A 14388-nucleotide genomic window follows, 5' to 3' on the forward strand; every position below is an offset into this window, starting at 1 on the left:
CAAGGCCACACTTCCGAAATCATCCTAACTTGTGCTTTCTGCCAAGGTCTCTACAGAGTGTGACGGTTAGCTGCACTCTGGTACTCATTTGTCATTTCGAATGATCCGCACCTTCCTTTGAACCACGTTAATTTAATCCATACATAACATAAGGTGGGGTGGGGAAATAAACATGGATATAATTTTCTTCACCATTTCCAGTTAAAAAAACAGGGACAAATTCTTCTTTTTGTCTACTACAAACTACTATTCGTGCCTTCAAGTGATTTAAATGGAACAAGGGGAATGGGGGGAGAAGCCCAAGAGACACATTATTTTATGCAGCAAAATACAGTCAAGTAAGATTTCAACACGCGATTACAGGGTATGTTGCTGTTAATGACAACAGATCATTCCCCAATTCAAACACGCCATCTGTGACGATTTCACCTGCTCACAACGCGAACATCTGTAAGAGAGGGTAGCTTATTATGCAGAAATAAGAGCTAGCTACGTTCCCATATGGCCCACACTTGACTTCTACAATCCCTCCTATGTAGTCTTATAATTTCTCAAATACCTTTTAATAACAGTAAGAAACAAACTTTAAGCTCTGTAGATAGTGTAAGAATGTCTGTTGTTTTATTCTTTTTGGTGGGTACAAAAACCACAATTTTGTACACAGAACAAGATTATAAATAAGATCGATACCATGAGTGACCCGTAGTCTCTTTTGATTCTACATCGCAGACTGATGATTTCACGGTAACGCTGTCTTCGTTTTCGTGTGTTCCGGGTAGTGAGACAAACGCGATCTGTGGACACCGACTCATGTGACAGAGTGGAGGTTATGGCAACAAGGAGATGACCGACTTTTATAAAAAAAAAAAAAGTCTCTAAAGTTTATTACAGTGATGGCATTTATATCAATTATTGCCATGTATTGTTCCCTAAGATGGTTAGAAAAAAGAATTGTGTTGTCCTCTACTGAATTTACGTCAGTTAAAAAGCAAGCATGTTTCAGTATTTGTTTTCTCCAAAGTAAGTGTAAATACTTCCTTTAAATTTTTTCACAGGATTTACATGAGTGTTGATTATTTTCCGATCACAGTTTTGTGATGTGTTTTCTCGGCCGGAGAGTCTTCCACGGACCACGTGGGTGTGCTGGAGACGCACGTTAGCGTGTTCATTGACTTCTCTAACTAGTTTATCCCTTGCGGTGAAGACAGGCCTTTCTGAGCAAGAACTTCACAGTTTGATGCGCTAACTCGCAAGTCTGATTAGTTTTTAAGTCCACTCGAGTGAAATTTGTTGCTGTTAATACACCCATCCCAGCTCCCCCCCTCCCGCTCCCCGAAAAAACCTAAATTGTGAGTTTTCCTGATATAAAATCTGAGTTTGGGTTTCCGAGCGGAGCTCATGCACGCGTTGCTGCCACGGAACCGGGAGCATCGGGACGCACTGCCCGCTCTGGTCAGGGGCCTGGTCCAGGGCACCTGCTCGGCAAGCCCCGGGCTGCGCTCCCGTCGTTCCCAACACAGTTTGATTAAGGCACTCAATTATGTTTTTGGTTTTTATGGTAGGTCCGATGCAATGACAGCCAATCCTGAACTTTGTCTAATTGTAGTTCCCGTGTGTACAGCCTTGGGGCAGTCGGGTGTCAAAACGCGGCCGTTCTCACCTACACTCCCAGTGATGGATAATCTGGCTTTGTTTCTTATGGCTTCAGAAAAGGTCAGCTGGGTGCATGGAAAGGAAACAGAAAGAGCGTGGACTGTTACAATGTTTCTGTTTCTTCGACAAAAGGCGACACAACAAACACCAAGATATCAATAATTAGACATCTGCATTTTTTCCAACATTCTCTGGGTCATGTGAAAACTGCTCATTACAGGAAAGGAAAGCTCAACTAGAGTGAAGAATAAATCGGTCTAGAGGTTGTGGTCCTACCTGTTTTAGAACTAGTTTTGAATTCGTCAAACTAGGTTTCGTTTGGCCAATGTGGACGGGACACAGCTTTCCCCTTGCAGCCCTCTACACCCTAGTACTTCTGGTCCTGCTTAAAAAATCTCCTCTACGTTTGACAACATTTTTAACTGAGCCTCTTGCTCTTGCTGGAGAATGTCTTTACAGTGCGGGCGTTATCCTTAAAACTAATGAGTTGTCTAAACAAACCACAGAGTATTCATGACAGATCTTCCTGTCTTTGGAACACAGATCTATCCACAGACACCTCCATTCATTCACACCAGGTATAGACATGACCCAGAACAGCACAGTGAGTGACATGAAGTCCATTCGACACCTATTCTGGAGGCTGACTGATATTTTCAGAAGCTCTAAGTGTTTAAAGAGGGTGCACTGAGAGGAAGTATGGTTCAATTCCTCACCAACGCTCACCGCTGGGGGACTTCCCAGACCGAGATGTTATGGGATCAGGTCTCTGAAATCCTCATTACATTCCTGTCCTCTGTCATGCAAAGTCAGTAGCAGATAACAATATTACACAGAAGAGAAACAGGCAGTCTTATTATGTAAATCTAATTACTGCTTGTTCATTGCCTTCACATTTTTTCTAGTAACTGAATTTTAATGTTAACTCAAGAGGAAAATAAGGCAAATGAGATATTGCCCAAGTTTGTTACGGCTTAGATCATTTATTTCTCGTAACTCGTATCTTAATTCCCTGTTGTGAATTTAAGTTTACCTAATTCTTTAGGAATTCCATCCCTATATTTATTCTGCTCTAGAAGTATTAGAATAACTGTATACTAAATAATGAAACTAGTGATGGGAGTAGAAAATCGTATAATGTATAGGTTCAGAGATCAGATACCCTGATAAAGTCAAAATACTAGTCAATGACTCAACTATGATAAAAACCAAGGTCATTATCATAGATCTTTAGCGAATTGTCTCAGAAATCAGAAGTCAGGATACAATCTCTACAGAAACTATTCATTGCTAAATTAAAATGAACCAAGACCATAGCTTGAATTTGTTTCCTCAGATTTGCTTTCAACATTTAACATTAAATAGATAATTAGTTTTTAAAATCTACCGGTTTAGTTTAGTTTTTTTTTTTTTTTTGATGAAGAAATACAATTAATAAAAGCATTGTAATTTTTGGAAGGGATTTTTTTTTCAGAAGGCTCTTGCTATAAAATTTACTTTTGCTTCTTTTTTTTTTTCTTGATTCTCTTTGCAAAGAAAGGAAACACCCCAAACAGGAATCGTGTGCTCTCAAGTAATCTTTCCTTCTCTATAGATGAATGCAACTGAGTGTAACAGTTAATAAATCGTTGATAGCTCCTTATTTTCTCTTTACATCTTAGCATTTTCCGTTCTTAGCATTATTAATTCTTATATTTACAACTCCTGCTTCTTCTATAAAATGTCATTTCTATTCAGCTTGCTGTGAACCCACTGAGGCTGCTCAAATTGAAAAACTGTTTTTAATAAATTTACACGTGGTCTAGGCTTGTTTGGATCATTGAGGCTAAAGGCTATGACCTTAACCCCACATGGTACCATGAGGGATGATCATTTTTAGAGTAAAGATTTCCTACATTGAAGGTTTCAGGTTTTGTTTTTGGGATTCTAGGACAATATTATTTAGATTAACAAAAAATTGGGTAATTGAGGCCAAAGGAGTTTTTGAAAGGAAAAAGCCATTTCATATGCGAGTACAGTTAACAGCTGCCGAGCCTTCTTAGGTGCAAACCATTTCATTTACCCTGAATGCCATTAAGTCTTTTTAAAAGTCATGGATTGGAATGCTTTGTTTTTATTTAAAATTATTGTCTTAGAAGTTTAACTCCAACTGTAAAGGCAATTTGTGTGATACGTTGTAATGCCAGGTTCTGACTCCAAAAACATTATTACGCATAAACTGTCTGTACATAGCCTGGGATTTTATACTTTAGCAACCTTCCAGATTTTGGTAATGAACTGGCATCTATGAGCGTTTCTAGAATTTTCTCATATTTTCTTTTCTTTGCAACCTTACCCTTGGACCTTGCTGATGGTTGGAATGCTTCTGCTATGCCAAAGAAAAATCAGTTTGTAAAAAAAAAACCCCAAAACCAAAAACCAAACAAAAACAAAAACAAAAAAAGCCTTTTTTAAAGACAAAAAATTCATTCCAGAATAAAATCCAAATAATGGACTCTGAAAAGTTGTCACATACTGGTTTTTCTGTTTGGGAAAATCTCTCCTCAATTGTATAATTATTAAGATAGCAGCATTTCTATATTGGTCAAGAGACCTTGACAGTTTCCTTGTTTGTTGTTTTGCTATCAGAAGACATGCTCAAAACATTCTGATCTGAGTGAAGGGAGGGTCTTGTTCTTAATTATTTTCCACAAACTGGGAAAGAACCACTTGGGGCTCATCTATGTATAGTTACACTCAGTCATCCACTGATTTCTAGATTGTGGATAAAAGCAACTAGATTTTGGTAAAAGGGAATGGCTTTTGTTCTTTGTTTTAAGATATTAACGAAGTGTTTCAATAGCTTTTATATTAAAAATATCAAAAACAAGCTTATTTACCTGGCATAACCTCAGATGTATATCTTACGAAAATTATATTGGGTTTTCGACTCAGGTTTATCAAGCACTGAATGTCTCCTGTGGGTTCAGAGGCTCATTCATCATTGTAATCAGAGTGAGCAGCCTGTTCAGTTGACTATTATATATAATTTTAGAAAATGGGTCTTAGAGACCTGATTTTAGGAAGAACAATGACAAATGCTTTCAGATCTTATTTTAAAAACACTTTCTATTCACTCGAGAAAAAAAGTAGTGGACACTTAAGATTCTTAAAAAGTTACCTTCATTTCCTACATTTCACTGAATATTTACGATGTTTTATTGGGACACAGTGAGAGGATGTGAGTAAGTGGGTCTGCTTGGGCCTACTTAAAAATGATTGAAAAGGAAAAAAAAGAAGGCCATAATAATTCACTGCGATTTTTATCTTTTCCTGTGTCCTCCTAAAGAACACAGACGTTGCTGACATCTTTGACCGAGAAACTGCCGTCTTGCCTAAAATGCATATCCTCCTTCGTGACACTTTGAAGGTGAAAGTTGATATTCATCTAATAAATATGAATTGGAGTCAATATTCTAACAATCACGCCTACCTAAAGGTGTGGCTCAAGGTACTGTGAGATGAGCAAACAGCAGGGTTTCACTCTTAAAAAATATAGAATGATGGTTGATGCAAAACAGAATAGGAGCTTAAAGTCTCTGAGCACTTACTATGTGCTTGGAGCGGTTTCTCAGAAAATACATAATCACATCAAAGTGGGCAACTGTCTGAGCTTTGATCACCTGAAATGGTTTTATGCTGATTTTGTGAGCAATTCTCCTAAAATTGGATTGCTCCACGGAGATTAGCCTGATGCATCTACAGGGAAACCCAGAACGAATTTCCATTTTCTCCCAAATTTCGGGTAGGATCTACTGTTTTAGATCATTTTGCAGAGCAATCCTGGAGGTTTGTTTTTGTCTTTCTGACCCTTTCAATGCAGATATCTATTGGCAACATAAAGTTTCGACAGTGCATCCACAGCCAAAGAAAACCGAACCACTTTGCACTGAAGTTTTTCAAAAATAGAAAAGCTCTAGTCAGAAGCAAGCAGTATCACCACTAGACAGACAGGGCACAACACTGCAATTACAGGACGCATCACGCACTCACTGTAGCAGCCCTAAGTCCTACCCCTAAATTTTAATACTTTCGGTTCCATATACGTTGTAACCTTCTCTATAGGTTGCTAAATTCTGGGTATTCTGCGAGGAAGTTGGGTTAAAAGTCTGTGCACTCTTTGCCACCTTCATTCTCTTCGCCTCTGCCCTGGACTTGTAACAGAACTCTATCAGAGCCACCAGCATGGCCAAGCCCAAGCCGCCAACCAGAATGTAGAAGACGCCTGCTACGTTGCTCAGGCTCAGGGCGCTCGTCTTGTCCTGGGGGAGACAAAGACACTCCAGTCAACCGCGGAAATGTCACACCCAGAAGGCAAAAGAACACACGGAATCCAAACAGCTAATTAAAGCAAATGCCTAATTTAACCTGAAATTATTTACATGTATAAATCACGGATGGAGGTTTATGGATTTAAGCATAAAGCTTACAGCTCTCAGAAGTGAAATGATGATGATTACTCATAAAACTGCATGTAATTACATTCAATAAAATTTGTAACGTTTTATCATTATTAAGTATGCAGTGAAAACCACTATACCTAGCCATGTGAAAGCATTTATATATTTACACAGGGTGGCAGAAGTGGGCTTATTATTAAGTTTGAAAATGGCATCTTTAAAACCCAATTACACAGGAAGGGGATGTCTTTTGGCTTTCTTGCCATTACATATACTTTAATGTTTGAATTTCTCTTGTATAAATCTCACTTCACGTTTCCTACTTAAGGAACTAAGTTTTGTTGTTCGTGGTTTTTTTTTTTTTTTTTTTTTTTTTTTTTTAGCTAACAGTTTCACATTTTCTTCACTGTTGCTTTACCAGATATATGTAAATAATGTGGTAGGGGTACACATTATTTGTTCTTGCAGTCACATTGTATGGAAAATCTTCTGGAAAGTGTCACTTTTACATATTATTTAGGAATAATTATGTATGCATCGCATTTAGGTAACTTTTTAAAAAATAACTTAAAAATATATAAATTACCATGGTTAATTGAGACATAAATTATTTTTGTAGGAACAAATTTATGTCTATTTTTATTGATTTAAAAATAAGATTCCATTCCCACTTAAAAATACTTAGTTAATAGTTAAGACATACTATTCTCCAGAGTTTTAGCATACATATTATCTCCAAATAAATTTGGAAATAGTCAAGCATATGATTGGAAGATACTAAAATTGAAACAAGATTTCAGAATTTTCTCATAAATTGGAAATGCGTATATTACATAACATGACTGGAGAAAGTATTTGGGGCAGACTCCCTGCAGGATGCCCTGTGGCCGTCAGCTTCCCGGCTGTAGGTTTTGTGCAAAATGTGATTCAGACACTTAAATAGTTTTATTAGGAGAGTATTTAATTCAAAAGATGTACTATGTACACTGTCCAGTTAGCCATGCCTTTAGTTGATTGGGCCAAAATGTAAGGTCACCTCATTTTTAAAATCATCGCTCATTAAATATTTATGCTTCTCTGGCTTGACATAGGGATTTAAAATAAATATTTCATTAATTGGCCAAGCTTGTCTCATTCCACTCTGGTTCAAAGGCAGGAAAAAACTGATTAAAACGTAGGGATAAGCCCTGAAAAGGTATCAAGTGACATTACTTTGTCTCTTTCTTCAATGAATGGAGGCTCTATTTAAGCCATTTACTTGTTTCATGTCTTAGAATAACTAATATTTTTTTCTTTTAAAGAAAATAAAAAAAATAAAAGATTTCAAGAATCCTCAACTACGGCTCTTGGGCACTCGTTATATTCTATTAATTTGCGCAGGTAATTTGATTCACTGATACGTTGTTACATTTTTTTCCTTTAGAATAGAAACATAACCATTTATAACACTGTTTTTATTTGTACTCAATGGAATCAGGTCTCTAGATCTCTGCATTGCCCTAACAAGAATTCATGAATGAGAGATCTTAACTTGAGGATATGATTCATAAACGCTGATTTATTAAAAGCATTTCAGTAGAACCCAGTCTGAAAGTCCACTGCGCACCTGTCAGCACAGAACCATAACCGGGCCTCTTCAAACTAAAGTGGAATGCTTGGCAACATAGTGATAGAAGACTGAACTTCCAAACACGATAGGGTGAATAATTAAAATCCTTCTCTGGATGGGTACCACACAATTTCCCACTTCCTGTTTTGAGGATGCATCGGTTCCTGAAATAATAGGTTTCGTGGCCTTTGCCTCCGAAACAAACGAAACCCTCACCCAGAAGCACTACTGGTATTAGTGGTACGTGAGTCTGAGGATCACAGAAGGAATTTTATTACTGTATTTACTTTTGCAGTTAGTTTGAGTTTTAACCCAAGCCTGACCAGTGGGGGAGCGGGCTGCCATTTTCGGAGAAGGCATGAGCTAAGTTGGGCGGGTGGGTGGGTCGGTGCACTGTGACAACCGCTCGCGGCTACGGCTCTGTGAGCACAAGGGGAGGCCCCGGAGTGCGACGACTGACCTTGCTTCCAGAGTCCTTGGGTCCACATTCACCTTTATCGTACCACCACTTGTTTTTCAGCTTGTCTAAGACGCCTGCCTCACTGAGTTTCAAAACGGCAAGGTTTACAGGAGTTCTTCACGTGGAAAATAACATAAATAACATTATATATGTTATTTTATGTTATTCAAGTCAAACTACATTAGAATCGCATGGCAAAGTGACGGAGCAGAGGCCACAGGAGGCGCTATGTCTCGTGCGGGAGGCCCAGGTGCAGAACCAGACATACGGCTGGGGCCTGCTCCATCGCTTTAGGTAACAGGTGCATACTGCTAGGGAGAAGTCGTAAATAAAATGTATGCAATTACTGTGAACCCAAAACTATTGGCCTGGGTGGCGTTGCTGGAGCATTTACGATGTTCCCAGCACAATGGTGGGAGTCCTTTGGGATCCGCAAGCTCCTTGTGTTCCCCCCACTTTTGAAATGAACAGCAATGGCTGCAGATGGACAGACTGACATGCACAGAAGCTGGTGGGGACTGGCTTGGGCTCTCCCCTAGACTGTGATTCAGTTGTTGGAATTTACTCTATGCTATAAAAGTATGTCTACACTGGCTGCTTAACCGTGCTCATCCAGGACTAACGGAAAGAGAAAGAGGGTGCAGGCATTACTGACAAAGGGTCCAGGAAGGTCCTTAGCAGACAAATACGTGAATCATAAAAGTCTAAGCCCATGCTAACACTCCCCTTCTGAATGGCAGTATTTAACCTAAATAATATCTCTCTCGAGTCTATCACATTAATATGCTGTGCATACAAAGGGAAGTGACCATAATGTACTCCACGATGCTTCCCAGCAGATTCATGACAGGCTTGGGGAAGAGAGATTTTTTAGGAAAAAACACCCTTCCTAAAAGGCCCACTTTTCTTTTCTACCATATTTGAGTCCTTTCGTATTTGGTATTATATAAGGAGTCTCAAGGAGGAACAGGCCAGTCATCACTCAGTCTCAGTGTTCCGAGGAATCTAAGAATGCCCCCGGTTTTCATTCCCATGTTACCGCCTCTGTGTGTATAAAAAAGAAGTCCGAGATGATGGATGGGGAGCAGTAACTCCTGACATCTCTTGTTACTGTTTCCGGGCTTGGTTGGTTTCTGTTTCTTTTTGCTTTTACAAACATTTGGAGAGACACTCATTGAATTTCTCTTGACATTTCTAAGGCTGCCACAATCATTTTGTCTGGCTCTGTCTCCCAGTGCCTCACTGCTTCTAGGAAATATTGAGTGCATTTAGAGAGACAAAGCATGCATTGATCTGATTGCCAGGGGATTAATTCCATAAACTTATCTGCACAACCGGGTAATGCAGTAGTAATGATGGTGATAATGCTAGTTAACAATGACGGAACCCTTCCTAGGTACCGGGAGCTGCCGGAAGCATTTTACGTGTTTGGGTACTATGATCACCTGCATTTTACAAATGACCCACTCACCCGCCCAACTTAGCTCAAACCAAGGCATGGAGAGATTAAATCATCTAGCCACACAGCTAGGAAGTAGCTGAATCAGGGTTTATAAATCTGACTTCATAGCTTGTGCAATTAAAAACATTCACAACGCAAGACTTAGGAAATGGAGGTTCTGGTTAATTGAGTTTTCTGATTAACTGTTAAGCCAAAACTCTTTTTAAGTTGTTGCTGTACTGTCAGGTCTGAAAAAAGTTTCTAAGATATAAATTTTTCTTTTTAACTGTTTTCTCAATACGATTTAATTAGAAGTAACATGCATTTGGCACATTCTTAGAAAATTACATCGTATTTTGGAACAAAATCTGAGCATGATTTAACACTTTCTACTAAACGCTGAGTTTGGGGGTGGGGCAGGATGAAGATTTTGGTTAACTGGGGTGTTTGGTGAATCGGGCCCCAATGTAGGTTTTACTGTCTATACACCTCAACTCCCAGTCATGAAGTGATTATTACAGAACCTCACCAGGCTGGCTGGTGAGTTGGGGACTCCCTGGGGACAGAAGCCTTACCTCATTCACCTTTGTAAAACAGTATTTACCAGCGTATCTGATGCAGAGGCGGCTCTCTGCAAGGTTGCTATATTTAAATTATTTTGAATCCAGAGCAAGCTTTTTCGTTTGATACTCTAAGAGTTTTGAGGTCCCCAGACTGCTCACCAAAGCCTTTTTAACACCTGCATAGGTGTATTCTATGAACCTACGCTGCACTTCTCGAATGGGGTACTCTGGGAGGAGGACTTCATGCTGAAAAGGGGAGGAAAAAGAAAGCAGAGTTTCCTTCCAGTTTCTTCTAGAAGGGGTGTCCTTAAGGTCCTACTTTCCCCTTCTCCCTTCACTTCCCCCCTTACCTCTTTGTTCCTTCAGCTATTCACTGCAGGAGCCTGGTTTTAGAGGCTCTGAGTAGATTGGAATTTTGAATTTAAGATATTAGCAGCCAAACTTAATGGTCAACTAGTGGAATACCAGGCACTGAGGAAGGAATTCATTATTGGGAGATCGCTGGCTTTTGTTTGCCACTTTTTTTTTCTGTTTATGAATTCATATTTTTAGTAATAATCCCTTCACTCTTGCGTTGGCTTCTATGGCTATGGTGAAGGGGAGCAGACCACTTGTGAAGTACTTTAAAGTCAGGAATGGGCTACAGTCTTCAAAGGGCTAAATTAAAAATGGGTATCATATGATCTATAATTCCTAAGGAAGACATTATTTGGTAATCACATTTATAAAATGATTTTTATATGAATATTCACATTCATGAATGTGCCTCGAATAGAGGAGAATAAGGTAGAATAAGGTATCAAACAGAAAAAAATCAATAACTTTATAGATCATTAATGATTACAGGCATTGCCAAAATTTCCAACTAGAACCAGGATTAAATAACTCACGTTAAAAACTGGCATAAAATTCTGTGTATGGTTTGTGTTCAGACTAAACTATATCAGATTCATCAGAGAGGAAAATGAGTTTTAGACATTGTAATGATATTTTTAAATTGGTTCATTGCCAATTAATGCACTTCTATTACTTTATTCATGAGAAGTATGAATTTCTTAGGATCATTAAAAAAAACCACATTGCACTAATAGTAACATTATTAAAGTAGTAAATTTTCAAAAAAATGGATTTGCAGCCCCCAAATCCTGCCTTTCTGCTTTATTATTATTATTATTTTTAAGATGTAGAGCCCTTTTTATTTCTTTCCTTAAATTTTTACACTTCAGCATGAAGCCTGTTGTTGAGGGCAGCCAGGGTCAGAACTTCATGCTCTGGGAATGGCTATCAGGTGAGTGGGGATGCTCATTATTTTGTAGCCATGGGCTGTGACCGGAAACTTCCACAGTGACTCTAGTTCAACTGTCGGGTCTACTAAATCACGAGCTCCTTGAGAGGAAAGAAAATCCTCTTTTCCCCACAAATATGGCACATGGCAGAAATTAAAAAATTTGCTGCTGAATGGAAGGCTGGGGATGTCCCCGGGGTTATAATCCTGTGAACGGCAAGTGGGTCACCTGTCTCCTCAAAGGAACCCATTCATGGGGGTGTTGAGCTTTCCATGGTTTTCCACCTTCATTAGATGAATCACCGCCAGAAAAGTGAGTTTTCTCCATCAAGAGTCTGTATTTGAAAGTCAGACAACATGAGATGCTTGGGCTGGGGCCTCTAAATGAGCATATCCCCACTACACATAATTGGCATCATTTAACTTCTCTTCTGCTTCAGTCTGACACGCGGCAAAGGCAGGCAACTCTGAAAAGAAAGCCAGTCACCCGCAGAAGGCACAAACCAAAAATGACACGGTGACTGCCTCCTGGTGCTTTACTCTGTCCTAGGTTAGGTCAGGGCATTAAAACACTGCCTTTTATGACAAATTCAGAGGAGGACGCTATTAACGTTTAGATTGTAACCACCTATTCGTTTGGTGCTACATATTACATCAATACGCAACCTACCAGAAATGGTTTTTAGCACAAAAACAAAACACACTGTGATATCTTTTGGGGGGAATATTTTACTTGACTTTATAACATTTCATTATGATCTGAAGTAACGTTTTAGAATATATCACTTTGTAGTTCGTGTTCAGTGACAGTAAGTTACCGCCTACCTATGGGGACAACAGCTTGACTTTTGAGAACTACAAGGTCAGAGTCACATATATTTTTTGACGACACTCATTTATTTAGTGTCCATGTGTACCAAACCAAATCTGTGGGATACAAACAGATTAAAATCCAACTGAGCGGCCTAACCCCTTAGTGAAACAGACTGACGTGACTTTTGTTAAATAGATTTTTTCATTATGTGTACGTTTCTGCTCTGCTTATTTTTCTCTGAAAAGATGTTTTAATGGACACTAAAATAGGACTTTGTTATTCATTTTTGTGGAAAGTTTTATTTGTTAAGCAGTGTTGTACTTCTCTTATATTGGTGATAAAAATAAACACTGGCAAGCACAATTTTTCTAATGAACTAGAAAATCTTTGCTTTTCTTTGGTGCTATTACAGCATGTTTTCTTATATTTGCAATTTGCATGGAAAAATAGATTAGTGTAAATTTAAAGAATTTTCTCTGCATATAAATATGCATTTTTTAACTTACGTTTTTATGGAAACTGTCAGAACATTCCAGGTAAGTTAGGGCACCAAAAGAAAATCCAGGCAGAATATTCCTGCCTATGGATTGCTTAACTCTATAGACAGTGAAGAAGGATTCTGGGACACGAGTTGATTATTTCTGTTAGTTGTATATCTTTGTTTCCTTTAGAAACTACTTAGAAAGAAAAAAACCCACATTATTTTATGAAGCTGGAAATATGACATAGATATAGTGAGCACAGAGCTGAATGGGTCTTGTTTTGGAGCTGATCATTTTGTGATATGATCCATTTACGGAAGGCAAAAAACGTCTAGACTATCTTTATTATTTAACTTGATATTTAACGGAAGCATGAGGGTTCTGGGTGGAGACATGGCTTTCTGGAAGGTATTCTAGACAGGTTCAGGTGGAGTCAAGTCATTGCTGTTACTCAAAAACACTTCGTAGACGGTCTCGCCATGCCTGGGCGACCGAAGGAGACAGACTTCCCCTGGTGTCCGCCCTCCTTGCATCACTAATCTGCCCTTTCAGAAGCTTGGATCCCTTCCTGCTTTCTACAACGGGGTTCATAGGACTAAAAGGTCTGACCCACGATCTCTTCAAAGCCACAGAGGTGCAGGGACTGTTGTAATGAGGTCTGTTTGTGTGTCCCCAGATTGGTTAGCAGATGCAAATATTTTTGCTTTGACAGTAATTGCATACTTGGGTTTCGAAGGGACTGGACTGGCACTTCCGGTGCTGGCGGGGGATCCAAGCTGCGTCTCCCAGCAGATGCACCTATTACTATACATACTGTTTACCCGCTTTTGGTGACATTGAGGCTGACCTTGGAGTCACCTCCCCCGCTGCCACATTCTCCTTTGTCGTACCACCATTTGTTTTTCAATTTGTCCAAGAGGCCTTGTTCATTCAGTTTTAAAACTGCGAGGTTAACAGCATTTCTTGAAACGATAAAACATATTTTGTAAGAAACTGCACAGCTGTTAAGATGTTAGAAGGAATGAGGACTTAAGCTCTTTATAAGCTTCTCCCAGGCGCTAAATAAACCTCTCATTTTGCGGTCCTGCAGCCCCTTCCACCAGAGTCCAAACCAAAGGCAATGGTGACTAATTTCAAAGGGTGTGAAACATGTGGTATGTGGTGCTGTTCACTCTCAGAGTTCATTTATTGTCAAATAATGGATGCTGATATCAACCAATGACATGGATTTTTTTTTTCTTCTGCAAAATAGCAATAAACTTGCATTTACTAGTAATTGAGGAAGATTTGTGCCTGGAGATCCTTTGCCTCTAAGAAAGTCAACAGCTGAAAAGAGACCGAAATGAAAATGCATTCCCAGAAGGAAACACGGAACGGCATTCATTCATTTTTGTGAACTGATTTCCTGACAACAAAGAGTATGGCTTAATTGTGATTCCCTTTATTGTCTGTGGGAGTTGAGCTCCTTCATTTGTTTGATTTCATTGCTCTCAGGATCTAGGATTAGCACGTTTGGTTTCAGTTTCCTGCGCTAGAAGTCTCAGGATAGTCAAGAGAAAGAGAGTAGCTGCCCTCAGGGAAAAGTTCTTCTATGTGAATTTGGTGTTGATTCTTGAAGGCTTTGGATGCTGCTTAGAATCTA

General features: G+C 39.1%; 1 protein-coding gene across 4 annotated transcripts in view; it reads right to left on the reverse strand.

The window, feature by feature from the left end:
- Positions 1-1553: 1553 nt before the first annotated feature.
- Positions 1554-14388, reverse strand: part of GRIA4 (glutamate ionotropic receptor AMPA type subunit 4) — a 355639-nt gene continuing 342804 nt past the window's right edge. Inside the window, exons 14-16 of one of the 4 annotated variants that reach the window (XM_008690134.1) lie at positions 8162-8276; positions 5820-5954; positions 1554-1718 (exon numbers count right to left, since the gene is read on the reverse strand). In XM_008690134.1, the coding sequence (XP_008688356.1) occupies positions 1554-1718; positions 5820-5954; positions 8162-8276 (415 nt within the window). Of the gene's footprint in view, positions 1719-5708; positions 5955-8161; positions 8277-13593; positions 13709-14388 lie in introns of those variants that run through there. The other 3 variants (XM_008690131.1, XM_008690132.1, XM_008690133.1) reach the window with 3 other exon arrangements.

The sequence above is a fragment of the Ursus maritimus genome, unplaced genomic scaffold (assembly GCF_017311325.1).
Source record: "Ursus maritimus isolate PB19 unplaced genomic scaffold, ASM1731132v1 scaffold_16, whole genome shotgun sequence".
Lineage (NCBI taxonomy): Eukaryota > Metazoa > Chordata > Mammalia > Carnivora > Ursidae > Ursus > Ursus maritimus.